Source organism: Erpetoichthys calabaricus, chromosome 5 (assembly GCF_900747795.2).
Source record: "Erpetoichthys calabaricus chromosome 5, fErpCal1.3, whole genome shotgun sequence".
NCBI classification, from domain to species: domain Eukaryota; kingdom Metazoa; phylum Chordata; class Cladistia; order Polypteriformes; family Polypteridae; genus Erpetoichthys; species Erpetoichthys calabaricus.
The window spans coordinates 202,445,242-202,471,777 of NC_041398.2; the positions used below are offsets into that span (position 1 = coordinate 202,445,242).

Sequence of the window (26,536 nt, forward strand, 5' to 3'; positions counted from 1 at the left end):
TACATCTTTCATTATTATTATTATTACTAAAATTACACAGTTTCACATATGTTTTCTGACTTTTGGAGGGCTCTTTAAGGTTTGTTTTCATCAGCACTGATCCACATTGCTAATCCTTATGCATTTGGCCTGCACTGCCTTCCCCACACCATTGTTTCTCAACCTTTATGGTCCTGCAAACCAGTTTTGCCTTTTTAAATTATTGATATGACCAACAAGCAGGTATTGCACCCCTTTGGAGAAATGGACACAACTCAGTGATCCACTGCTGGCACGACACAGTGGTCAAGAAACACAGAGAGACCCGGAGTGCAGACACCAAAACTTGAAGACTGGTTTGTGCTACTCTATACTGGGAGTTAAACTGTGCATACCATTGACCCCACAGACCCTCAATTGCAATAACCTACACACTTTTGTAATTGTCATATGGTCACATTGCCGGTCTCAAATGGAGCCATAAGTCGCTGCATTAGAATTCATTATTCTAATTATAACAGACATTATAAAGAACATAATGTCTAATTTCATTTTTTTGTGTTGCCTCTTATTATTTTGTACTTTATTTAACCCACTGTGGTTTAGATTAGATTATAAGACTCAACAATTAAACATATGGAAAATCCATCCATCCAGCCATTATCCAACCCGCTATATTAAGGGTCGGCAAACTACGGCCTGCAGGCCACAACCGGCCCGTTGGTCTTTTTAATCCGGCCTGCCGAAGATTGGTACAGAATTGGCCAAATCAAATCATATCATAATTATGACTGCATTCATTTGACCTTGTCCTGTAATGCCTGGTGTTCCACCAGGTGGCACATTAGGCGCACTGATACATTGACTTGATTTTGCAGAGCCCGGGCTACTCTCTGTTATTACACTGCTACTGCTCTGAACCCATCTGCAACAATGAGTGGGCCAAAGAAAAGAAAAGTCGACAGTGAGTGCCAAGTGTTTAATAAGGAATGGACAACTAAATACTTTTTCACTGAAGTCCGGTCAAAGGCTGTATGTCTTATTTGCCAAGAAACCGTTGCGGTTTTAAAGAAATACAACATCAGCCGTCACTTTTCCACCAAGCATGCTAATTATGCTAACAACCAGTCAACGCAAGAACGGATGGCTACCGCTCAGAGGCTGGCAGCTAGTTTGCAGGCTCAGCAAAACACCTTTATGCGACAAACTGCCATCCAAGAATCAAGCACGAAGGCAAGTTATGTGCTGGCATTCAAATTAGCAAAGACCAGCAAGCTTTTCTCCGAAGGGGAGTTTCTCATAGAGTGCATAGTAGAGATAGCAGGTATTTTGTGTCCTGAGAGCAAGAACAAATTAAAAAAATTAGCTTATCACGCAGGACAGTGACTCGCTGTGTTGAGCTAATTGACGAAGACTTAGCTAGCAAGCTAAACAAAAAAGCGGAGTCATTTACATTATATTCCTTGGCACTGGACGAAAGTAATGACATAAAGGACACCGCTCAGCTTTTAATTTTTACCAGAGGGATTAATGACAATTTTGAGATAATGGAGGAGTTTTTGGTCATGGAATTCCTAAAGGGGAAAATGCGGGGAGAGGACTTGTATGACAGCGTGTCAGGGGTCATCAAAAGGCACAAGCTACCTTGGAGTTCGCTTGCCAACGTTAGCACAGATGGATCGCCAAATCTGACTGGAAAAAACATCGTGTTGTCAAAAGAATCCAGGAAAGGGTGAAGGAGGACAACCCTGAGCAGGAGGTAATTTTCTTACACTGCCTAATCCACCAGGAAGCACTGTGTAAATCCGTATTGCAGCTTAACTATGTAGTGAAGCCAGTTGTAAAACTCGTTAACTTTATTTGAGCGAGGGGACTTCAGCGTTGTCAGTTTATTAAGTTTCTTGAAGAAATTGACGTTGATCACCAGGACTTGCTTTACCACTCCAATGTCCGCTGGTTAAGTTTGGGGAAAGTATGTCAACGAGTGTGGGAGCTCAAACAGGACATTATCTCATTTTTGGAGCTACTTGAGAAAGCTTATGCTTTTCCTGAGCTGAGTAACACAGACTGGCTTTGTGATTTAGCTTTTGCTGCGGACATACTGACACACATGAATGAGCTGAACGTGAAGCTACAAGGGAAAGACCAGTTTCTGCATGAAATGTACACAAACATCGGAGCCTTCAAAACCAAGCTAGCTTTATTCTCAAAGCAAATGTCAAACAACTCATTCATTCATTTCCCCACACTGGCTACGCTGAAAGAGGCCCCTCGACTTGTGAAAAAATACAGGAAATCACTGGACGACCTGCATGGAGAATTCTGCCGTCGGTTCTCTGATTTTGGAAAAATTTACAAGTCACTTCAGCTGGTGTCATGTCCCTTCACAAAAGACCCTGAAATGACGCCACAGGAGTTGCAGTTGGAACTGATTGATCTCCAATGTGACACCGTCTTAAAGGAGAAGTTCAACTCTCTTAAACTGGATAAGTTTTATGCTTCATTAAGTGCAGCCAAATTTCCAAACATCCAGAAGATGGCACAGAGGATGCTGGTATTGTTTGGCTCTACGTATGTATGTGAACAGACTTTTAGTGTGATGAACACCAACAAAGCATCCCACAGATCCCAGTTGAGTGATGAACACCTCAGATCTGTTCTGAGAATTGCCACAACAAAACTAACACCAGACTTCGATGCACTGGCAAGAAAGGGTGATCAACAACACTGTTCCCACTAAAAGTGAAAGCAAAAATTAACACTGTTATGCCTTTTTTATGTTTATGTTTGATATGTATGCATCTAGTGCTGGCCCGACCCGTCTGTCAAATTTAAAAAGTCAATGTGGCCCCTGAGCCAAAAGGTTTGCCCACTCCTGCACTATACCCTAAAATACGGTATATAAAACTGTGTTATGCACTATATTACATATTCTACCAAGAGGAGAAAAAACTAATTTGGTTGACCAATATAGTCACTAAATAAGCAGATTCCTATGAGGTTGGTAAATAGATGTTAAGAGGTCTAAACTCCCAGGTTTCATGTAGAAGAAACTCAATTAAGCAGAAAATCAATATTAAAGCAAAAACATCCGGTGTTTCTAATTTCTCAGTTTATATGTTTACCTGGGTCAATACTGGATAATGATATTTATCACACTATAGAGGCTTAATATATATAGTACAGTGGAACCTCGAGATACGATCACCTCTGTATACGAGAAATTCAAAATACGAGGAAAGTATGAGCGAAAAATTCAGATCTAAATGCGAGCATTGGCTCGCGTAACGAGCCACGAGCCAGGCTGAGGGTATAGCTCGCGGCTTAGCGAGGGGGCGTGGTAGCAGTTGCGAGCCGCGATCTGCGGTGTCTGCGTTTCTCACTTAAGTGCACAGGTGGGAAAACTGCCCACATCCATGATTGTTCCTGTGGCTGATGGGCTGCAGCTGCCATGTCCTCCCCGCATATATAGAGAAGCGCGAGCCGGTTAAGGGGGAGAAGAAGTAAAAGAAAAGAGAGGAGAGAGAACGGAGGTTGCAGCAGGCAGGCAGGCAGTCGGTGCGGGAGAGCGAGCGAGTGCAGGCTCGCGTGTAGCTGAACAGTGAGCCGAACAGGCGAGCCAAACAGCTGAAGCAGGACGGTGTACAGAAGGTCAGCTGCATTAAGAGTGTCTCGCCTGTTGCAGAGCCCGCAGGTGAGACACTAACAGAGAAGAAGCACCGGGGATTGTCATCTGTTTTTTAAAGACTGCATCCTTTTGACGTTTTAACCTCGTGTTAAAGGATTGTTATTCTTGTGTATTTTAAACCTCCACTTCACAACTGTTTTAAGGATTATTTATTTAAAGATTTATTGAATGCTCTACTGCACTTTAGACACCTGTTTTGATTCTTTTAATAATCAGTTATATTATTTACCAGTGTTATTTATTAAAGGTAGACTACAGTATATATAATTTATCAGTGTTATTTGTTAGGAAAATTGATTTTTATGTTAATATATTTAGGGTGCGGAACGGATTAACTGGATTCCCATTATTTTCAATGGGGAAGTTTGTTCTAGATACGAGAAATTCGCTATACAAGCTCAGTGCTGGAACGAATTAAACTCGTATCTAGAGGTTCCACTGTATATATTATGAAATGTTAAAGTTTAATAATACCATCTTTGAATGGGAATTTCATTCCAATTAAGGCACTAAGACAGGGTATTGCTATATCGTTGGTAGAGGAAACCTATTTTTTATAACTGATGTAACTGATTGTTACTACCCTTTTGATTTGCTTCTCTCAATTAGATTTTCTTTTCTTTCTCTCAGGACCTGTCTGGCAGTCTCAAAATAACTGAGTAAATAATAGGCATTTATAATGGCATTAATATAAATGTATTGTTTTTTTAATATTTTTTTTTCAATAAACTGATCAAAAATTATTTAATACAGCACAGACCTTCTACAGTTCTCTAGATTTAATAAAATAAGATATTAAAGAAGTTAACAATATTTAAATCTGTTTAAAAGTGTAACCTTGATAGCTTGTTCAAAGCTGAGCACCTTCCTGTTGACTTGATTACCAATCATTCCAGCGTCCATCTTTGGATCCATCATTTCAATTGCAGACATAGCTTCAAACAGACCAAATCTGACATTCAAAGCAACAAGGAAAATAGTAATCAGGTGGTATACTGTATATTACTGTATTATTCAGCATAACACATAAAGGTTCCAATTAGTATCAGTTAACAACAAACTTGCATTACAAGATTAAGAGCTGTTTTGCTTCACATTTCTGAGCATTATAGGATTATGACAGCATAACAGAAACTGCAGTGCTTACTTGTCTTTAAACAAGCTCAATTTTCAATTACACTGGTGTTACTTTTGCAACTGCTAATATTACTGTGCCAATATCATAACTAACTTTATTTGACCTTTTAAGATACTATTAAATAAACAAAAGAATAATACTAAGGAAAAGTATCCATTACAATCTAGTAATAGATGCTGGAATTAGCAATAATAAAAATGAATAAAGAAATACAAAAAACAGATATTTGGGGAATATTTGAATGCTTTTTCAGACATTAATATCAAAAGGTCAGAATCTTGAAAAAATGATAAAAGCACGATATTACACTGTTTTGAAATCTTCACACATTTATTATTCAAAGAAACATGACAAGGACCTTAAAACTACCTATGAAATACACATTAGACAGATATCAGTATGGGTATATTCTGTAAAATACAAAATCTGTGTATGCAAATTTGTGGGCCTTGACCAAAAAAAAAAAATCACTACATAACCTTGGATATTTCTGCTAAAGTACACATTAGAATACTACTGATAATATGTCATCACATCCAATACTGAAATAGTTTTCATTCGAACAGAACAAAGAAACTGTGCTAGATTTAAGAATAATAGAGTCTTTAGAACACTTTACTATATTTTAAACAACAGACAGTTTGATGAATATTCCCATAAATGACACACAGTACATGTTTAACTTTAACACTTTTATTTATTCTTAGACTAGCTACAGTATAAGGCTTAACGCACACATTAAATGTAACCCCTTTTTTACATGATGGTACAACCACTGGCATGAAATATTAATATACAGGAATGCAAAATCAGAAAACAGAGTGAGAATAAGTGGGAAAAAATTGAAATCCACACAAACAGCACCTGACATGCATGTTCCTGCTCAGGGTGTCTGGTTCAGCAAATATGTACACCTTTAAATACCACATACCATGTAGCCTTGAAATAAAATTTAAAATAAATCATAAAATTAATTCCCAATTACTTTCACTTACAATTTGTCATGCAGGAGCTCACCAAGTTTCAATTCTGCAGTAAATAGAAAACAAATGTAATTTTAACCATGATGAAGTCAATCAAAAAAAAAAAAACCTATAGTCCCAAATGTAATTATGGTTTATAACAAATAGTAAGCTAACACTGCATCCTTTACATAAAGACATAAAAGCACAAAACATGCTTACATTTTATTTTTTTTTCCATTTTGTGATCCATCTGATTCTTCAAGAAAGAAGAAAACATTTTCTTAATGCTCTAATTTCACATTAATGTTATTAAAATTTATCTTTATCTGTACTGAAATTGTGATTATTCCTTTCTTGAAATTCTATTTCAACTCAAATGCAATCAGAGTCAAACATTTTATTTATCATAACCACATCACTATATATGTATGTCCAAAATTACGGCTGCTACTACGCAAATAAAATGCTTACTGACACGTGGTTGTCTGCTGTCTCTGTTACATGGGGCACAGAATGTGAAAGTATCATGTTATGTTTGAAATGTAAACATAAAAAGTTTACATATTCAAATCTTGCAGATGGATAGTTTAACATGAGATTTAATTGTATTAATTTGCTCCATTAAATTATGTAGTTAATGATGTCTGTTAGCTGTGTAGATTTATGAAAATAACTGTATGTCATTTGGAAATTTCTGCAGTATTCGGTATGGTGATGTAGTGTCATCATTATATTGAGGGCAAGTATCATCATTTTCGTGGGGTCTTGTAAAGGTGTGTGAATTTCTGTAGCAGTGGTAAGCTGTTATGATAAGCCACCGTTTGTAAAGAAGTAACCTTCACATTTTTTAGGACAAGCATAGCAGATGGTATTAAGCTAATGTAAGCACAAGACTACTATACTAAATGGCATGTTGAAATTTAATACCTGGGCAAATTATGAATTTCATAAAGTTTCAGCAAAAAAACAGCTTAGCATAAATCATAAATTTGCAAACATGTCTCACAAACTAGGTCAATTTCTCCAACTCCATCATACAGGAGCATGTAAATTCTCATTTATACAAATTTAGACTTCACAAAGTGGTATAATTAAACATAAGACAATAAATAAAGCATTAGATATAAACATAAATAGCAATAAGCGAGTAAAACTGAATCACTGTTGCAAACTTGGAGTTTTTGGTCACAGGTTTAAAAAAAAATAAATAATAATTACACCAATATACAGTAATCCCTCCTCCATCGCGGGGGTTGCGTTCCAGAGCCACCCGCGAAATAAGAAAATCCGCGAAGTAGAAACCATATGTTTATATGGTTATTTTTATATTGTCATGCTTGGGTCACAGATTTGCGCAGAAAACACAGGAGGTTGTAGAGAGACAGGAACGTTATTCAAACACTGCAAACAAACATTTGTCTCTTTTTCAAAAGTTTAAACTGTGCTCTATGACAAGACAGAGATGACAGTTCTGTCTCACAATTAAAAGAATGCAAACATATCTTCCTCTTCAAAGGAGTGCGTGTCAGGAGCACAGAATGTCACATAGATAGAGAAAACAATCTCTAGCAAACAAATCAATAGGGCTGTTTGGCTTTTAAGTATGCGAAGCACCGCGGCACAAAGCTGTTGAAGGCGGCAGCTCACACCCCCTCCGTCAGGAGCAGGGAGAGAGAGAGAGAGAGAGACAGAGTTTGTTTTTCAGTCAAAAATCAATACGTGCCCTTCGAGCTTTTAAGTATGCGAAGCACCGTGTAGCATGTCGTTTCAGGAAGCAGCTGCACAAAAGATAGCAACGTGAAGATAATCTTTCAGCATTTTTAGACGAGCGTCCATATCGTCTAGGTGTGCGAACAGCCCCCCTGCTCAATCCCCATACGTCAGGATCAGAGAAAGTCAGCGCAAGAGAGAGAGAAGAGTAAGCAATCTAGCTTCTCAGCCATCTGCCAATAGCGTCCCTTGTATGAAATCAACTGGGCAAACCAACTGAGGAAGCATGTACCAGAAATTAAAAGACCCATTGTCCTCAGAAATCCGCGAACCAGCAAAAAATCCGCGATATATATTTAAATATGCTTACATATAAAATCCGCGATGGAGTGAAGCCGCGAAGGCGAAGCGCGATATAGCGAGGGTTCACTGTAATTATTTTGGGAAAAAAAAAAAAAGAATAAAAAGTACTGTTGACACGTGTAAGTAGGACATGCGTATAAATATAGTATAAGTTTGGAACTAGCCTATACTGTACATTTAAAATAAACATAGAACCCAGGCCAAGAACAGACAGAAATTATACATGCATCCCAATGATCCAAATTAAATGTTTGTATGATTTATTTACAGATTAAATACTTTTTCCAGAACACATTAACTTATGTAACATCAGTATTTTGGCCCAATGCAGTAACTGCCCCTAAATGAAATGACAATCCATCAAAAGGCTTAACATTACTAATTTGTGTATACTGTACATAAGTTATGTGACATGTTCGAAAACTGTTCTTCTTTTTCCATACAGCTACTAATGAATAAAATATCCGGTTTGTATCTGCACCATGCTCTTAGTAGAGTATAAATATTGTTGAACATTTTTCTAAATATGAGATATTAAAAGGAATAAATCAAGTGAATGAAGCAATGATTAACTAATGCATGCAATGTAGTTTAGAGGTATAAATATTCAAAAGTGTAACAAATTGAAGAAAAATGACTTGGATGTGGTATGTCAGTCATGGGCAAGACTTTTGTCACCAAATGGGAGATTACATTCTTGTAAAAATTATAAAGCAAGTCATCTGTCTGACTTGCTGTGGCTGTAAACAGTTCATGTTTCAATAGCTCATATAGAATATTTTTTAGGCTAAGATAATAGGGAAAAATCGGACATTCTCAGCAGACCTAAGACACTGGCAAATGCAGTCCTGAATCAACTCCTGTCCCAGCCACCTCCATCTATCTGTATCCATTGGGATGCTCGATATCCTACTCCTTCATCCTGTCACCATCCCTCCGTTGTCTGCCAGATGACCCTTGGAACATCCTGGCCGCTCCTGCTCTTATGCTCAACAGGTGTGACTCACCCCTGGGGTGCCATTCCTCTCGCTCCCCACAGGGCATCCTGACCACTTTACCTCCTTTGAGTCTTACTGGCACAACCACCCGATCCTGCCCCCTTCTCATCTTTCTTTTCCTTGATTTTGCTCCTCATTTTCCATCATTCCTTTCCTTACATTTTCCCCATTCTGACCTATTCTGATCTTTCTCATAAACCTTGTGAGTGCAGATGCACTAATCAATCTGTGGAGCCTATATGAGGGATGACTATGTCAATCGTCTCCATGTGAATGCCTAATCAGTCCATTCCCCTATCAATTGCTCCATGACCATTCATCACTCTTGCACACACCCACAATAACAACATCTAAGCTGCACTATTTCTATAACTCTCTGCACCTGCTCTGATCCACCATTAGAACCCGGACAAGCTCCACCACAGTGGTAGAAACATCCAGGTCCTATAATCCCATTATAGGGTCACATGGAGCAGATGTTTATTCCAATAGCATCATGCACAAGGCAGGAGTCAAAATTTGATTTTGGAAATCATGTACAGATCTCATACTTAGCCATTATTGGCCAGTTTCAATGTCACCAATTAAGCTAACATTTATAAACTTGGGATGTAAGAGATAAATAATAATATCTACTAAACCCTACAATATTCTCCAGGCATACAATGTCTGTGAACATGAAGAAAAAAAAAAAACAACCCTGAGGCTGTGAGGAAGCAGTGGAGATGAAACAATATTCTATGTACTGCAAAACTGAACCAAAAGAACTTCACAGTTTGAACGGGAAAAACTCACATTGGTTTACTAGTCTGACTAGCTGTGCTATCCATCTAATATAGATAGAACTGTATTTGTCCCCAGGACGGTTTGAAAACTAACCAATCAACGAAGACCTCTGCATTAATGTTTACAGTGTACCATCTATTGGAATGAATATTTTGTAATGCATTTATTAATAAAACGCATTAGTAAAATTTTAAAATAACAGTAATAAAAAGCAGTTTTATTGTTTGTGATGTACCATCTTTTGGAATGATAGAGAAAGACATAGCAACCAGATGGACATATAGACAATTATCCTTTTATTAAGGTGGATCATAAAAATTTTAACAAGACTGAATATAAAGAGTAAAACACCTAACAAATCAAATAGTAGAGAGTAGTTCAGCCTCATATACAACTATAAAACCTTCCCTTTACAGTGGCAATTAATTTCACTCACTGGCTACTTTATTCGGTACACCTGTTCAACTGTTTGTTAATTGAAATGTCTAATCAGTCAATCATATGCAGATATTGTCAAGACATCCTGTTTAAGTTCAAACTGAGCATCATAATGGGGAAGGAAGGTGATTTAAGTGACTGAAGCGATTGTGGCCTGGTTGTTGGTTCCAGATAGGCTGGTCTGAGTATTTCAGAAACTGCTGACCTACTAGGATTGCCAAGCACAACCATCTCTGGGGTTTACAGAGAATGGTCCAAAAAAGATGAAATACCCAGGGAGCGACAGTTGTCTGGGCAAAAATGCCTTGTTGATGCCAAAGGTCAGAGGAGAATGGCCAGACTGAGTTACTGTTGCCTTTCTATCAGGTAGAACCAAATAACCACTCGTTATAACCACAGTATGCAGAAGAGCATCTCTAAACACAACACGTCAAACTTAGAAGCACATGGGCAACAGGAGTCCACACCAAGTGCCATTCCTGTCAGCTAAGAACAGGCAGCTGAGGCTTCAATTTGCACAGGTTCCCCAAAATTGGACAATAGAAGATTAGAAATACATTGCCTGATCTGACGAATCTCGATTTCTGCTGTAACATTTGGATGGTTGGGTCAGAATTTGATGCCAAAATAAACATGAAAAGCATGGATCCATCCTGCCTTGTATCAATGGTTCAGGCTGGTGGTGGTAGTGTAATGGTATAGGAGATATTTTTTGGCACACTTTGGGTCCTTTAGTACCAATCATTTAAATGCCACAGCCTACCTGAGTATTGTTGCTGACCATGTCCATCTCTTTATGACCGCAGTGTATCCACCTTCTGATAGCTACTTCCAGCAGGATAATGTGCCATGTCAGAAAGCTCAAATCATCTCACACTGGTCTTTTGAACATGTCAATGAGTTCACTGTACTTAAATGGCGTCCACAGTCACTAGATCTGAATCCAATAGAGCATCTTTGGGGATGTGGTAGAATGGGAGATTCTCATCATGGATCTGCAGCTGACAGATCTGCAGGAACTGCGTGATGCTATCATGTTAATATGGACCAAAATCCCTGAGGAATGTTTCCAGCACCTTGTTGAATCTATGCCATGAAGAATTATGGCAATTCTGAAGGCAAAGGGGGGTCCAACCAGGTACTAGCAAGGCGTACCTAATAAAGTGGCCGGTAAGTGTATATTTAATTTTCAACTTTCCAGCTCTGTGCATTCATATATTGGTTAGAGCAAAGTTACACTAAACCTCTTTTTATCATTGTCAACATTCGTCCAAAACAATTATTGGTGTCCCGTTCTTAAGGGAGACAAAGATGTGCAGGTATTTATTGAAACAAATTATTGTTAACTTTGAAGGAAAGAGAACTGAAAATGTTAAATTCCTGAACCTGGGAGTAACTAGTCAGATGCTGAAAACAATATACGAGTGCAAATTTAATAAGCTGACATGAAGTAGTAAACACTGAAAAAAAAAAATCAAAGCAATTTTGATATTGAGAAAATTAATGTCTATAAAACCCTTTCACATATACAGTTCTATCTGCAGACAATTTGACATGATTAAATAAATCACTAAAAAAGGTTCACCAAAAATTTTATTCCCCCATCTTCAAGAAGTGAACATGCACTAAAAGCAATTCATAAGAGTCACATAAAATTTCATGATACCTATACATTTATAATAATGCAAATATTACTGTCTAAGCCAGTGCAAAATTTATAATGTTAATCAAAAGATCTTTGCGATTAAATTATACTTAAAAGCCTTAAGATACAATAGATTCTAAATGTATAATAAGCAGTATACTTGGACAATAAGGAGATGGATGTAATTTACTACACAGCACATAAACGTATTTTGGTCATTGAAAAGTATTACTGACAGATGTGCAGAATTGACTGATAAAAAAGTTAACCACCACATAGATACTGGTCAATCCACAAATACACAGGGGAGAATGTACAAACTCCATGCAGACCTGCACTCCTGTAACTGTGAGGAAGAAACAGTACATCTCCACTATGGCTCTACCTAAAATATCTGTACTAAACATAATAAACATTAACTTTATTAAAAATATATGTGTACATATAACAACTGTTATCACTTAATTTTTCACTAAATGTGCGCTGAAAATCTCTTTTGCTAGATGTTAACAGACAATGATAATGGCAGTAAGCAGGCAATATCTTTGTGAAACAACAGAAGAAAAAAACGTATTTTGAGTAGCCCAATACGATTTCATAGTTTTGCTTGGTAAAACCACCTGTGTTTTCTTAATGTTAATTTACACAATAGATTTAAATATTGTCTGTACAAGTGTGATCATTACCTTTTTCAGCACTTGAAAAGAGTGGATGGTTATCAGAAAGTCACTTATTATGAACAACTACTTCTACTATGAAAGCCCTATTTTACAGAATACCCATTTGTACATTGCCATCCAGTACTTCCAAATCAATATTGAAGAAAAGCTGCTATAACTTTGTTGCCTTCCCAAATTCCCTCTCCATCCTGGCACTGATTGTTGTCCTTTAAATTCTGACTGCCTGCTACACAACTTCCTACAGTTTTCGGGTTTCACCAATCTGTACCTAGGTTCCTTCATTAGTATCTTCCATTTAAGTCCTTCAAATGTCTTCATATAACCCACGATGCCTATGTATATCCTTATCTCCTTTTGCATACCACATTCTCCAACTATTTTAAATTAGAAATAGTAAAACATTACATAAACCTGTTAATGTAAAAATACATTTTGTTTGTTTTATCCTTTATCAATTTAACAATTTTTCAAGAAATTAAAAAATTACTTAATTTTATCAAGTTATTTCCTTAATTTATTTTCCATACTTGCTTATACATTTGCTATACAGGTATATAGTGTCTGGGAAAAGTATTCTGACCCTTGAACAATTTCCCAGTTTTACTGAGTAACAAATGTTATGCTGGAATTTTATTCTCTGTGATGCTTTTATTTAATAGCACTTAAACTCAAAATAATTTTATATAACATTGCTTTATATTTAAAAAAATCAAAAGAACAAAAAAAAGAAACGCTTGCTAAGCATTCAACCCCATTATCCAATACTTTTTAGAGCCACATTTTTTTTTTTTAGAAATAACAGCTTTAAATATTTTGGGGGAGTGTAATATGTACTGTTCTCAAAACAAAATACCTTATGAATAATAATAATAAAATAAATACTTCTAACACATGAAATGGGATGGAATGAGATTTGATAAACTCAGTGTACATTACCTTTGCAGGAACCTTTAAAATCTTCTGTGATATCAACCCAATTGACATTGTTCTTTATCTTGTCCGGGACTCCTAGTCCCCATCCAGCATCATCTTCTTCTACAGAAGACTTCATAACCATGGCTGCTGTTGAAAAGAATGGCAAAGAAAACTGTTCTAGGTAGTATAACCATATTTGCATTTGCAGTGTGTTTTAAAATAATGCAGCATTTCTTTAAAATCAGTGTGAAGAAAATATAAAAATGACAAGGTATATGAATTAACTCAAATGGAATCAACAAACTCCACATATGCAACAGGACTCAAACCCACTACGCTAGATCTATAAAGTAGCAGTGCTAATTGCTGTACCATTCCACTTTGAAAATCACTACTCAGTCAAACAGCAGTACACAGTTGCACACAGTCTTTTTAGGTATTATCCACAGTTTTGGACATAGAACCTAGCCTGAGATGCTAGTGACTTCATGCAATATGATTCCTATGAGGTGTCTAGACTAGCAACCAGGACCCATGTGTTAGCTACTGCAACCCAAAATAGTAACATCCATAGAAGAAACAAAATTGTGCCCAAAAAATTACAAACATGCACTCAGCACATATACAATGAAAATAATAAAACATTCTGAATACCTGATACTCAAAAAACCCTGAAAAGCACACTCTGTGCATTAGAAAAATTATCACAGCAGTAATATTTTTTGAAGTTTACAAATGAGAGCCAGCTTCTGTAGCCGAGGATCGGACTGCCAAGGTCCCCGCCTTCGGCCACCACCCAACTCACACTGCACCCGACCTCCTTGGCCCCTCTCATAGGTGGTGAGCCTATGGGAAGGGGGACCCGCGTTGCCTCTTCGGGCTGTGCCCAGCTGAGCCCCATTGGTGCAGGCCCGGCCACCAGGCGCTCGCCATTGAGCCCCACCTCCAGGCCTGGCTCCAGAGGGGGGCCCAAGTGACCTGCGTCCGGGCAAGGGAAAATGCCATCTAAAGTTTTCATTCATCATAGAAGGTTTGAACCGCTCTTTGTCTCATCCCTCACCTAGGACCAGTTTGCCTTGGGTGGCCCTACCAGGGGCATAAAGCCCCGGACAACAGAGCTGCTAGGATCATTGGGACACGCAAACCCCTCCACCACGATAAGGTGGCGGTTAAAGGAGGGACTATGTCTCTCGGCTGGCCTGGGAATGCCTTGGGATTCTCCCGGAAGAGCTAGAAGAAGTGGCCGGGGAGAGGGAAGTCTGGGCATCTCTGCTCAAGCTGCTGCCCCCGCGACCCGACCTCGGATAAGCGGAAGAGGATGGATGGATGGACAAATGAGAGCCAGCCTTCTTCCTAAATCGTGGATTCCGAACATGCCTGTCAGAAATGAAAAGACCAATAATCTCAACCTGAACATGGAAATAACAACTATAATGCTTGGGTTTCAATCTGGAAACATGGAATACAGGATGAACCATGATATGGTACGGACAATTTGTAAGACACTGGGCCCACCAGTTTAAATATGGAGTAAGTTACTTTACCTGCCTGTGATCAAATTGGAAAAACAAAAAAAGGTAAGCAATTATATTTCAAATGTTGTAAGTTACCTCATATAAGTAAATGTAAACATTTACGATTTGCAAATTATTTGGAAGTGGTTTCCAGTATCTAGGTCTCAATAATTAACTTCCATATACAGTGTCTCAAAATTGAACAAGTGTTGTCATTTTCTAATATCGGTTAATTCAGACCAGTGTCACAGTGGGGCATGGGGGGAGGGGGAGTTTGGCACAAGGCAAAAACAAACTCGAGTGTGCCAGGCCATCTCAGGGATCTAGTTAACTGCCAAACTAAGTATGAATGTAGAAACTGAATCCAAGTCTTATGGATTAGGTTTAAATCCATAAACCATTCAAATGGATATGTCTTCCTTGATGAATGGTACAAAACACTGTATGCAATCTTAGTAATAGGTAATACATAAAACTACTTGTCCTAAAAGAGTCAATAGTACAAGAAAATTAATTTTTCTGAATATCAGTTCACCCATTTCAACCTGCCCGTTGGACTCCGGGTGATAACCTGAGGTTAATTTAAGACTACTAAACAAACTACATAAACATAGACCATAAGGTGCATACTAATTCAGCGTGAGCAGGAACACTCAATAAAACTGAATAAAAAAAAAAAATCAAGTGATGGTGAAATACGAATAAGGCAGATTAACCAGCGTTTGTGTGTCAGCTTTTATCCCTCCAGATCAGAGAATGTCCAGTTCCATTGCCTCAAAACACCACTCACATCTACAGTTATTCCCAGTTTCAAATAAAAACTAACAGCGTCAGATCCCTAGGGCAATAGTATGTATCGTGATAGTAACTGAGAGAATAAAAGTGAAAAAAAAAAAAAAACGGTAACTTTTACAAGTACTATAAATGTACACCATCTGTTACAAACGCAAACCAAATGTATGTGTGTACTGTATAATATTAACAATAAGAGCAGCCCACTACTGAAAACGGCAAATATAGGAGGCAGTCGGGATCGAACCGGGGACTTGAGTACAAGTCAGCAAATCTTACCACTATGACACGCCACGGAAGCTGTTGTCTTATCCTTGAACCTTTTGTGAAAGTGTTTATTTGATCTTTGGACTTCAGGCCTCACACATTATATAGATTATTCCAACATTTTGTCATTTACTACTAAAATATGAAAAATGTTTCTGTTTTAACACTGTGTTTACACAGATTATTGTAGAAACGGAACACACATGAAATGCATGTGTTCCAAATACCGATCTATTATTTCCACTCTAAAACTCCAGTAGTTCACTCCCAGATAATCAAGGCATGAGCTGGGAGAACTTTGTGCACGTTATGCAGCGGTGGGGGGATGGAATAGTAGGCTGCTTGTCTTTATCGGCACATTTACGGGACAAAAGACGCTGACAGAGAGGTGCGATGGGATTAAGGTGGGCCGGATCTACAAGTTTTTTCATAGGCTCTGGTAATTCTAGTGTTAAAAGACATTACCATGTTTTTCACCTTAATTTGGTGTCTCAAGAAGATGATTTCACTATAAGCTAGCTATTCTTCCAGTATTTGAATTGCTATGTGTCTGTTACTGAAATGCAATACATCAAATGCTTCTGAACCATATATATTTTTTTCCTTTTTTGCTTTCTTCGTAAAAGCCAGTATTAAAAAAAATCTGAACTATAAAAGGCTACGAAGCATATTTCAAAACATAAGATATGTTTATAATTAAATCATTCCATGTGCAAGATTAATTTCCATCCCACCAATTTATTTTAAAAACAAAAATAAATTATCACTGTTATTAAAAAAAATATAATTAAAAAAAAATCACATGAGAATCTCTTATTATCACAAAATCACATTCATTTTTTTTCACTTAAATTTTCAAGGTAGAGGCTAATTATTGATTAAAAAGTTAAGTAGTAATGCTCAAAATAAGCAAACATTCCCATGTTATTTGGCAAACACCCACCCATTTGCTTCAGTTTTTTTAAACAACATTTATGTTTCTCAATTTAATACCTAATGCTGCACTCCTGTTACCTCACAACTAGGACGCACAATATACAAAAATTTAAGTCGGTACCAAGCACTAATCCTTTCTGTATCATTTCTTTCTCTAATATTCTCTTTGTATTTACAGTTGTTCTTTACTTTTTTCTAGATAGCAATCACGTTAAATTTGGTAGATAATGTATTTGTTTTTGCCATGAACATGGAATGGAATAGAAATATTGTGCACGGCAGCCATGAATATCATTGTAATGGATTTTGCTTTGAGGCTATCTTGACTTAATATATTTATCAAATGTTGCAAAAGAGCAGCAGGCCACATTTTTAACAGTAAGTATTTTTCCTATATACATTAAAAGCAAGCAGTGTACTTTCATTGGTGACACACCTTAAATGATTTAACTTGTCTGTTGTTATGTTTTTTACCTTACTCTAGGCAAACAAAAACTAGTGTTAAATGCTACAGTTTATTGTCAATGATGATATCTACAGCACAAAATGTTCAGTAATAAGTCTTGTTTCTGCCTTATATACACTTAATGACTGAGTCATTATACAATATATATTTAGAATATAGGAAATAACAGAATCTTGGCACAATGCCTAATAAAGGTCATTTTAACTCTATTATTAGATGGAACTGATATTATTGCCAATTTTGTGTGCTTTCCAACTAGGAGGAAGTTAAGGATGAGAAAAATTTTAATTCTGTTAATAGGAAGTTAGATGTTCATAGCAATTGTTACTTTGTGTACAGACTATATCCAGGAGATGGCCAACACTGACTTCAGGCACTGTAACATGCTAAACATTTAATAAGTAAAGCTTAGAAGCCCAATAGAAACACTAGGTCAGAGATTTGACTATGAGATGACAAACTGCAACATGGACCTAATAAATGTAACAATCGAAAAGCGCTATATAAATGTAATTAGTTATTATTATTATTATTAATCATCTGCAAGTGTGGAGAATTACACTATTGTATTACAGGAGAACTGGACTGTATAGGAAAATTATGATGCTATCACATATATGTAATTGATTCTGAATTTAATGTGTAATTAATAAGCAAAACGTTTCATGTATTGTAGCACAAAAGTGAAAAATGTGTTGTTGCTTTCCAAATATAAAATATCAATATAGTATATGAGGGTATTTATGAGTTAATGATCTACAAGTGCCTAGAAAATGGATGGATGATTCATCTGATAAGTAGACTTAGGACAAAATAAGCATAATGTTAAACCACTTGTGTTTTAAAGAATGTTACATTGTTGTCCATCCTCCTGTACTTAATTTATTAGTTTCATATTTGAGCTAAAGTTTCCATAGGTTTCTTGCTTTTTATCTTGTAACAATGTTCAATAACGGTTTCTATTTTGGGTCTTGTTCAGAAACCGGATGTCACTTGAGATGGCCTTTCCCTCGCCCAAACATTAACCTTAACGTCAATAAAATAGGTCCCTGATGTTAAGAGTTTTAGGGCTAAACTGATAACAGAAATGTGAAACCTACTTATATACCTAATCTTAATTATTGTGAAACAACCAAGTGGCATTCACTTTCTGAACAAGAGCCCTATTTTGATTGCAATTTTTTATTTTTTTGTTTATACAAGTTACTTATTGATGATTTTTAAGAAATTGTCTTATCTATACTTGCGTATTATCTATATAATTTTAATTGAAATGTTTGCTCTCTGAGCACCACCACTATAAACAGAAGAAGGTTAACCTCGGCCTACAAGTAAGATGTTTTCACAGTTTTTGACAAGGCCTTAACATGAGAAGCAATGACAGTAATAGACAAAAAACTATTTATTGGTTTACAGGTTTATTAGACGAATATTGTTACGTGTACAGCGTACAGTGAAATTCTTATTTCCATACTCTAATCAAAATGCAACATGTCACTACTCCTCAGCACCATGTCTATTTTTAAATGATATTCTTCACTACAGGATTAAGCATTAAGCACAAGAAAATAAACAATCATGTATAGTGTGCAAGTCCATTTCTAATCGCACTCACTCAAAGAGGACTAAAGCAAAGTCACCAATCCACCTAACAACAACTTCTTTGGAATGTCGGAGAAAAACTGCAATGCAAGAAGAAAGCCACAAAAATAGTATAGTGAAAAGAAAATGGACAAACTCCACACAATCCTGTCAAGGATTTGAAACCAGCCTCTTGAAGTTTTGAGGGTCATACCTCTAATCACAGTTAACCTAGACCAGTGATTCTTTTTTGAGTCACGGACCCCTTTAAGAATCTGATGAAAGCTATGGACCCCCTTCCCCAGAAATATTCACATAAACACAACTTTGCATGTAATGAATATAATATACTTTATTCATCAAGATTTGATTGTCTCATACAAATATGACATACACAAAGTATTATTAAACTTAAAAGTAAACAATCTAAAAAAAACAATCCTTTTTTAAGCAAAAAGTAATGGCCACCAATTAAATTATAAAATACAATCCTCTTGTGCAAATTAAAACAGACCTACTACTACAACGTTTTGTACTACCATTACTACTATTACATTTACTCTAAATCAACAGTACCGGGCTGTATAGTGAAAATAAATGTTAACTTTTATCTGACCATCACAGATCCCCTGAAAGTCATCCATTGACCCCCTAGGGGTCCACGGACCTCAGGTTAAGAACCCCTGACCTAGACTAACCTAGTACTCTCACTCTTCTCATAACAACCTTCTCATGGGGCAGAGTGGTGGCTCTGAGGCTAGGGATCTGCACTGGCAATCGGAAGGTTGCCGCTTCGAATCCTGTAAATGCCAAAAAGGGACTCTGCAATTGCTGAGCGCTTTGAGTAGTGAGAAAAGTGCTATATAAATGCAAAGAATTATTAAAGAATTATTGAAAACATTAGGAGTATCCAAGAATTCATCTTAGAATCTGTGAAGCTCCATTTATCCCAGCATTCAAAACTGAAATGAAAAACTTCAGCCTCTGCTACAGCATTCTCAAAGTAACTGACATTCTCCGTTTATTCTGAGCTACTCAAAACCCTTCCATGGTTTTCTCCTTGCCTGTTTCAAGTATTGTTACACTTTTTATTGTTATATACATTATTTGCCTTGATTCTATTTTATAACATATACAGATGGCTAAACTAATGACAGTATATCAGACATAAACAGCTATGAACTCAAAACAAAGTTGAAAACACTAGGATGAAAAGTTGCTGACAAAACTTAGTCTCACAGTTTTTGACAGATGGTGTCATGAAGTTTTCAAGCTTGCCTTCACATAAATAATTATAATTGCTATTTTGCTATTTTAAAGGTAGATTAAAACTTTAAAGAATGCCATTGTAACATACATTACATCAATTATAATAACAACAATTAAGATATTCGTTAGATCAGCTTTTGCAGAATATTTACAGTGTCTTTACTCTAATGGGCTTGGTTCGCCAACAGCACAGTTACAAATTTAATGGATTTATCCTGGATAACTATTTACAATTCACCTACCTCTTGTTAGAGATTTTAAAGTAATATGGAAGTAGCTGCATTACTACACAGTTACTATTTGTAAATCATTTTGGGTAAGAGTCACCGAAACAAACACATGTAAAACATTCATGTAAGTAAGCTGATTCTTGAAAGCTGACAGGTATACCAGTGAAATTGGGTTCCCTGTTCCTATAACACACGCAAAGGTTTTTGGGAGCATAGCAGCAGCTTAATTGCGTCAAGCAATAGTAAACGGGACGTCAAACAAGAGCTTATTCAGATTCTCAATAAGCTGATATTGGTTCAACAAATGTAAACGGTTTCTAGACTCCGCGTTTTACTTTATAGTTTATCACATTAAAACCCACATGTCAAGGTAACTTGTAAATGTCTACTGAGTACAACTGTTCCTGCCGTGACATATAGAGTGGTCCTAAAGTTTGCGTGCCAATTAAATTTAAACCGAATCGTTCTGTCCACGATTTGCAAAGTGAAGCTTCAGGCGATCATTAGTACAAGCGTGTTCTAATCGACACAACGTCTTTATCTACAGATCAGGCCTGACACAAAACGAACAAATGAAAGGTATGTAGAATAAATACAGCTGTTTTATCTAACTTTAAAAGCAAAACACTAATATGTTGATATACCAAAACCCAATCGTTTTCAGTGATCACAAAAGCATTTTTTTTATTTATTAACTTACCTATTAGAAGAACAAACCGTCTGGATGGGTTTAAATGAAAGCAAAGTACTATCTATAGTGAATATGGAAGGGCGTTGCATTGTAGGAAATGTAGTCCTTCTAATCCTGTCAAGGGTTCATTAATAATGAAACCCGTTGAAAATAATAACTACAATACCCGACAAACAGCCGAACGCATATCGCTAAAATCCGGATAACTACAAACTCCACAATCCCTCTCTTCTTTAAATGAGAGGTGTGGCTTGTTACTTCTCGCGACAGGACTGGATTTTACCCTCAAGTGAGAGCTATTATGGTTGTAAGAGCAGGTCGGGCAGTGTCCGGGGATATTGGATTGACAAGTTCAGCAATTCGATTTCATCTGGCGTCTCCTCATTAAGGACGCAGTCACCTTTTTCAATCGGTGTGTATGTAATTCTCTCTTGAAATTTGTGCAGCGTTGATTATTTGCGCACAATATTTGTACAGGTATTCGTGTTTTTGTTGTGTGTGCAGGTGTTGCAGAATGTTACCTTGCAGATTACTGACAAACCACAGTGGTGATAAAAGGGCCAATTGTTGCAGGAGGACGGGATTCGTGTGTGTGCAGTACGACTATTGGGTGGGGAGTTTGCATTCATAAGGAAAGAGGGAGGAAATAAGCTGCCTTTCGATAGAAGGTGCAATAGCAGAACGGTGGTTCGCGTGTGAAAAACTACATCCAGGTTCCTTATTTAGAAGACTGATAGTTTTAGAAATGTGAATTATATGAAGTATTACACGTATTAGCGCAGTCCCTTTTTTGTACTTATATGCTTAAATTTTAATGTATATTGGCATTTCACTGGTCTCCTGTATGCTTCCCTTTCGGGCTTCACAGTGGTTGTTGCCCGACTTCCGTTAGCACTTAGATTCTTTATCTACAAAACAGAGACATTACTGGCAACAAACTTGTTTCGCGTTGTCATGGTAATATGTTTTTCGAAGAAGTGCACTGTGGCTCGGGCGTGGTGTTGTGTGTTGTTTTTTTTTCCCAGGATGACTTGTTGTCTGATGACAGCAGCCCCAGCATGCTTTGTCATCGTGTCTGGGATTTATTTATTTATTTATTTTATTATTTATTTATTTGAATGTTTGTCATCAGTCTCAATATGCGCATTGTTGACACATGGCACACTGTCCTTGAGCTACCTGGTAGTAGTGTTGATTGTACAGTTAGTTCCTGTGAAACCTGACTGCGGTGGTGAAGATTAAGAGTTGCACAAGTCTTGAGTATATAATGTATTACAAAAATAACTGGAAACCACAGTTTATTCTTAAGTGTTTGTAACGACCAACGTAACGAGCGGTGTTGGATTTGCATTTCTTAAAAATCGTTAAGTAATTGACCTTAAACTTTCTGATTAAAGTTAGGACCAAACGCGAGTGTAGGGTTTCTTCCTGCTTTGTGGTCAATTTTGCTCAAGTAAATTCCGGGTCGCGTCTTAATGGGGCTTGATAATGTATAGAAGTTTGAAAGATAAAAAAAAGAAAACTTTTTAAAATAAAATGGTTTTATCTTGATTAGTCATACCAAGGTACCTTCAATAGAATAGGGTAGATGTGGAAAAGTACTAAAAATCTACTCAAGCAGAAGTATCTGACATCAAATCTGTCGTATTTCCGTATTGCATATTTATTAAGGTTATTGGCAAAGGTGACGATTGCACTCCTTAGGTTCTACTTAGGTAACCCTTAGCCTTTTTTTTAATTTCCCAGCAGGCACATCTATATGAACTTACCAATTATTTATATATCTTGCGATAGCAAGCATTGTAAACATTACTTCCCCCCCCATTTAAAAAAAAAAACAAAAAACTTTTACTATTATCAATAACACATTATAACCATCTGCATGGCATTGACACAAAATATGTAACCAGAATGTTCTCAGTATGCTACAAAAATAACTGATAGTATAGGTGTCAACATGTAATACCAATGATGCTTACAGCACGCTTCCTATATAATTAACATATATTTTATATAATAAATGGGTATCTAATGCTGAAAGTCATTTCACGCAGTGACATTTCTTGTCATTGTATGTTTGAATGCTTTAAATAATTATAAACGGATAATGGAACATTAATATGAACTAAATAACATTCAACCTTTATACTCTTCACAATCACAGATCAAGTATTTTCCTTGGTCGAACAACTCGGCCCGACCTGGTGGTGATGCAAGGTTGAGGTTCACCTGGGTTCATTGTCTGGCTTTCTGAAGAGGCTGAATTTGACTGATCTTCATTTATCTTAGTTGTGCATGGCTCGATTTGCATATCATTCACAATGTGGTCTACTGTTGTGGGCAAAAGATGACACAGATTACGTCGCTAGGCTTCGGGCAAATTGAATGACTCCCAGTACATTTGTGGAGTAGGCATGCTGGCAAGATCCATCTGTACTGTATTTCAGTAAGCTTGACTGTTTATTCTGACACCATGTTGTATTTCCTTATTAGATATTTATTAATATTTTTATTTCCCAGCATGTGCATATATAAATCTACTCAAATAAAATTAACAAAAAAAGTAGGCCATGAAAAAAAATCACTAAAAGTACAATTTATTTACTTTAGGGAAAAAGAGAAGTATTCTTCTGGCAGAGAAGTATGCAAGAGTTGTACAGGATATGTACGAGGGAAGTGTGGCTGTGGTGAGGTCTGCGGTAGGTTTGACGGATATATTCAAGGTGGAGGTGGGATTACATCAGGGATTGGCTCTGAGCCCTTTCTTATTTGCAATGGTGATGGACAGGTTGACAGACAAGATTAGACAGGAGTCCCCATGGACTATGATATTTGCTGATGACATTGTGATCTGTAGCAATCGTAGGGTGCAGGTTGAGGAGACCCCGGAGAGGTGGAGATATGCTCTACAGAGGAGAGGAGTGAAGGTCAGTAGGAACAAGACAAAACACGTGTGTAAATGAGAGGGAGGTCAGTGGAATGGTGAGGATGCAAGAAGCAGAGTTGGCGAAGGTGGATGAGTTTAAATACTTGGGATCAACAGTACAGAGTAATGGGGATTGTGAAAGAGAGGTGAAAAAGAGAGTGCAGGCAGGGTGGAATGGGTGGAGAAGAGTGTCAGGAGTGATTTATGAGAGACGGATATCAGCAAGAGTGAAAGGGAAGGTGAACAGGACGGTAGTGAGACCAGCTATGTTTTATTAATTGGAGACGGTGGCACTGACCAGAAAGCAGGAGACAGAGCTGGATGTAGCAGAGTTAAAGATGCTAAGATCTGCATTGGGTCTGACAAGGATGGGTAGGATTAGAAATGAGTACATCAGAGGGCGAAAAGAGGAAGGCCTAAGAGAAGGTTTATGGATGTGGTGAGATAGGACATGCAGGCAGGTGATGGGCGTAACAGAACAAGATGCAGAGGACCCCTAACGGGAGTAGCCGAAAGAAGATGATTTACTTTATGGAAAACTAGGTGTTCCACCCCCTGCTTGCTTCGCTCCCCCACCCCCGGGTTTGGTTTACCGTATATACAATTTAAAGCGATTATTTTCATGGGAATTGTTACATATGCATTATTTTCACTTTTACTTTAAAACTTCTGTAAAAACAATACTGTACTTGTCCATTATTTCCAACCCCGGGCGTGGTTAAATCTCTTTCTCGCAGGACGTATAACGCTGCTCACTTTAGGAGGGGGGGGGGGGCCTGAACACAAGCTAAGGGGAAGCGGTCGGGTCATCTGCTGGCTTGCTGCTGCTGGCGAGGGGCGTATTCTGCTTGTTACACTGCGCATTGATCATTTAAAAGCCTGTACATTTTGCGTCTGTGCCGCTCACGTTGTGAAGGGGGGCGGGGGGTGGGGGTGTAATATTGGCTGAACGCATGCTAAGGAGAAGCAGTTGGATCATCTGCTGGCTTGCTACTGCTGGCGAGCTGCGTGTTCTGCTTGTCACTTGTCGTTGTTTTAAGAGCTGGGAGCACATAAAGCGTGTCTGCCAAAAGCATTTCAGCAACGGCTATGTTAGATGACCGTGACCTTGTTTTAAATAAAAAGCCTGAACAAATAAACCAGTTTAAAAAAAATAATTAAAGTACATCTTTACCACCTTCTAAATTGGTTTTATTCTTGTGTGGCCTGTTCACACCAGTCTCACCTGTTTTGACATCTGGTATTTTTAGATAATAAAATAATCTGCATACCCAGCTAATATAAGAAAAGATCTCTGCACCTGTTTTTTATCTTGCAGAAGTGTCTGAACTGCTCACAGACTAAATATTATATGAATTATTAAAACTAAATTAGCCCTGTATGAATAAGTATATGCCTGGTGCTCATCCCATTGGTGCTGGGAAGGGTAATGGCTTCCTGTATTCTGTACTGGAAAAATGAATGGATCAGTTTAAAGTTTTTATTTTTGTCCCTGGGTAGTTTCTTTTTTTTTAATTATTAAAACTACACAATTGACATGCATTTTATTTTTAATATTGTTCTAAAGATAAACTTGAACAGTAGGTTACTGCTTATTTTATAAAATCATTTTATAGATTGACTAATTTTCTTTAAAAAATTCTTTAGAGTAGTGTTGATTGGTGAAATTCACCAAAGTGTTTTTCACAGTGAATATGTTGTGTTCACCAGTCACCTTGTTTACCAGATATTTTCCTGGAAATTCACTGTGTGGATGGCTATGACAATTTTTTCCCCCTAGTGCCCCATGATTCTTTGTCAGGCCAGTGAGACATTGGAGAACGTTAGCAGCCAATATTGGGTGAAACAGCCCAATGAGTATATAACACTGATGCTGGTAATGGGTTAAAAATGAGCAGAAAACACACTAATACTTTTTAAAAACAAAGCACGGAGGCAGAAGGAATCTGAAAATGTGTTGGTGTATTTGTACCTTAAAGGTAATGCTTTTTTGTATGAGCTTGTATGTTTCTTCCTACCCATTTAATAGTATTACTCAACGTAGTGTGCAGTTGATGCAAACAGGAAGGAGAGAAGAATCCATGTGCTTTAGTGTTAAGTCTGTTTTGTAGAAGTTGCAGTGAAGGAGCAAAATCGTCAGGGAAAAAAAACCCACTTAAGTATCGGTTTGAGGGAGGTGAGTAACTGCTGTCAATCCTTAGTGAATTCATATTCACTGTCTGCAAGACATTTTATTATTCTGATGTTTAATTATGTTGTTTTATATGGTTAACACTGCTGCCTCACAGCTCAGGTCACATTTTTAACCACAATAATTAGTCCAGCATAGTTGCTGCTTGTTTCAGGAACACTTAAAACACTATTGCACCATTACAATCCATTCAAAATTAGTGCAGTTTTTCCTTCACCATTGACTTCAATGCATTTGTTTGGAGTTCAGTGAAGTTCTTGAAAATTTATGTGATTTTGCCAAACTCGATGCAAGGCAAATTCATCACTGATTCAGGGAAGAGGGCAAAAAGGACTTTATTGGTACTTGTAACTTTAACCTCTTTAGCA

The 26,536-nt window shown here is 37.2% G+C and overlaps 2 protein-coding genes across 11 annotated transcripts in view; one reads left to right on the forward strand and one right to left on the reverse strand.

The window, feature by feature from the left end:
- naa35 (N-alpha-acetyltransferase 35, NatC auxiliary subunit) overlaps positions 1-21,155 on the reverse strand; it is a 74,796-nt gene extending 53,641 nt beyond the window's left edge. The window contains exons 1-4 of one of the 4 annotated variants that reach the window (XM_028802410.2): positions 21,061-21,155; positions 13,327-13,452; positions 5,801-5,834; positions 4,505-4,619 (exon numbers count right to left, since the gene is read on the reverse strand). In XM_028802410.2, the coding sequence (XP_028658243.1) occupies positions 4,505-4,619; positions 5,801-5,834; positions 13,327-13,447 (270 nt within the window). In that variant the 5' untranslated portion in view covers positions 13,448-13,452; positions 21,061-21,155. Of the gene's footprint in view, positions 1-4,504; positions 4,620-5,800; positions 5,835-5,989; positions 6,027-13,326; positions 13,456-18,920; positions 18,943-21,060 lie in introns of those variants that run through there. The other 3 variants (XM_051928610.1, XM_051928611.1, XM_051928612.1) reach the window with 3 other exon arrangements.
- A 152-nt stretch (positions 21,156-21,307) lies between these two features.
- The window catches only part of agtpbp1 (ATP/GTP binding carboxypeptidase 1), a 239,983-nt gene continuing 234,754 nt past the window's right edge, over positions 21,308-26,536 (forward strand). For 3 of the 7 annotated variants that reach the window (XM_051928607.1, XM_051928606.1, XM_051928605.1), the window contains exon 1: positions 21,308-21,463. The gene's annotated coding sequence lies outside the window, so the exon portion shown is untranslated. The remainder of the gene's footprint in view (positions 21,464-26,536) is intronic. The other 4 variants (XM_028802406.2, XM_051928608.1, XM_028802407.2 and 1 more) reach the window with 2 other exon arrangements.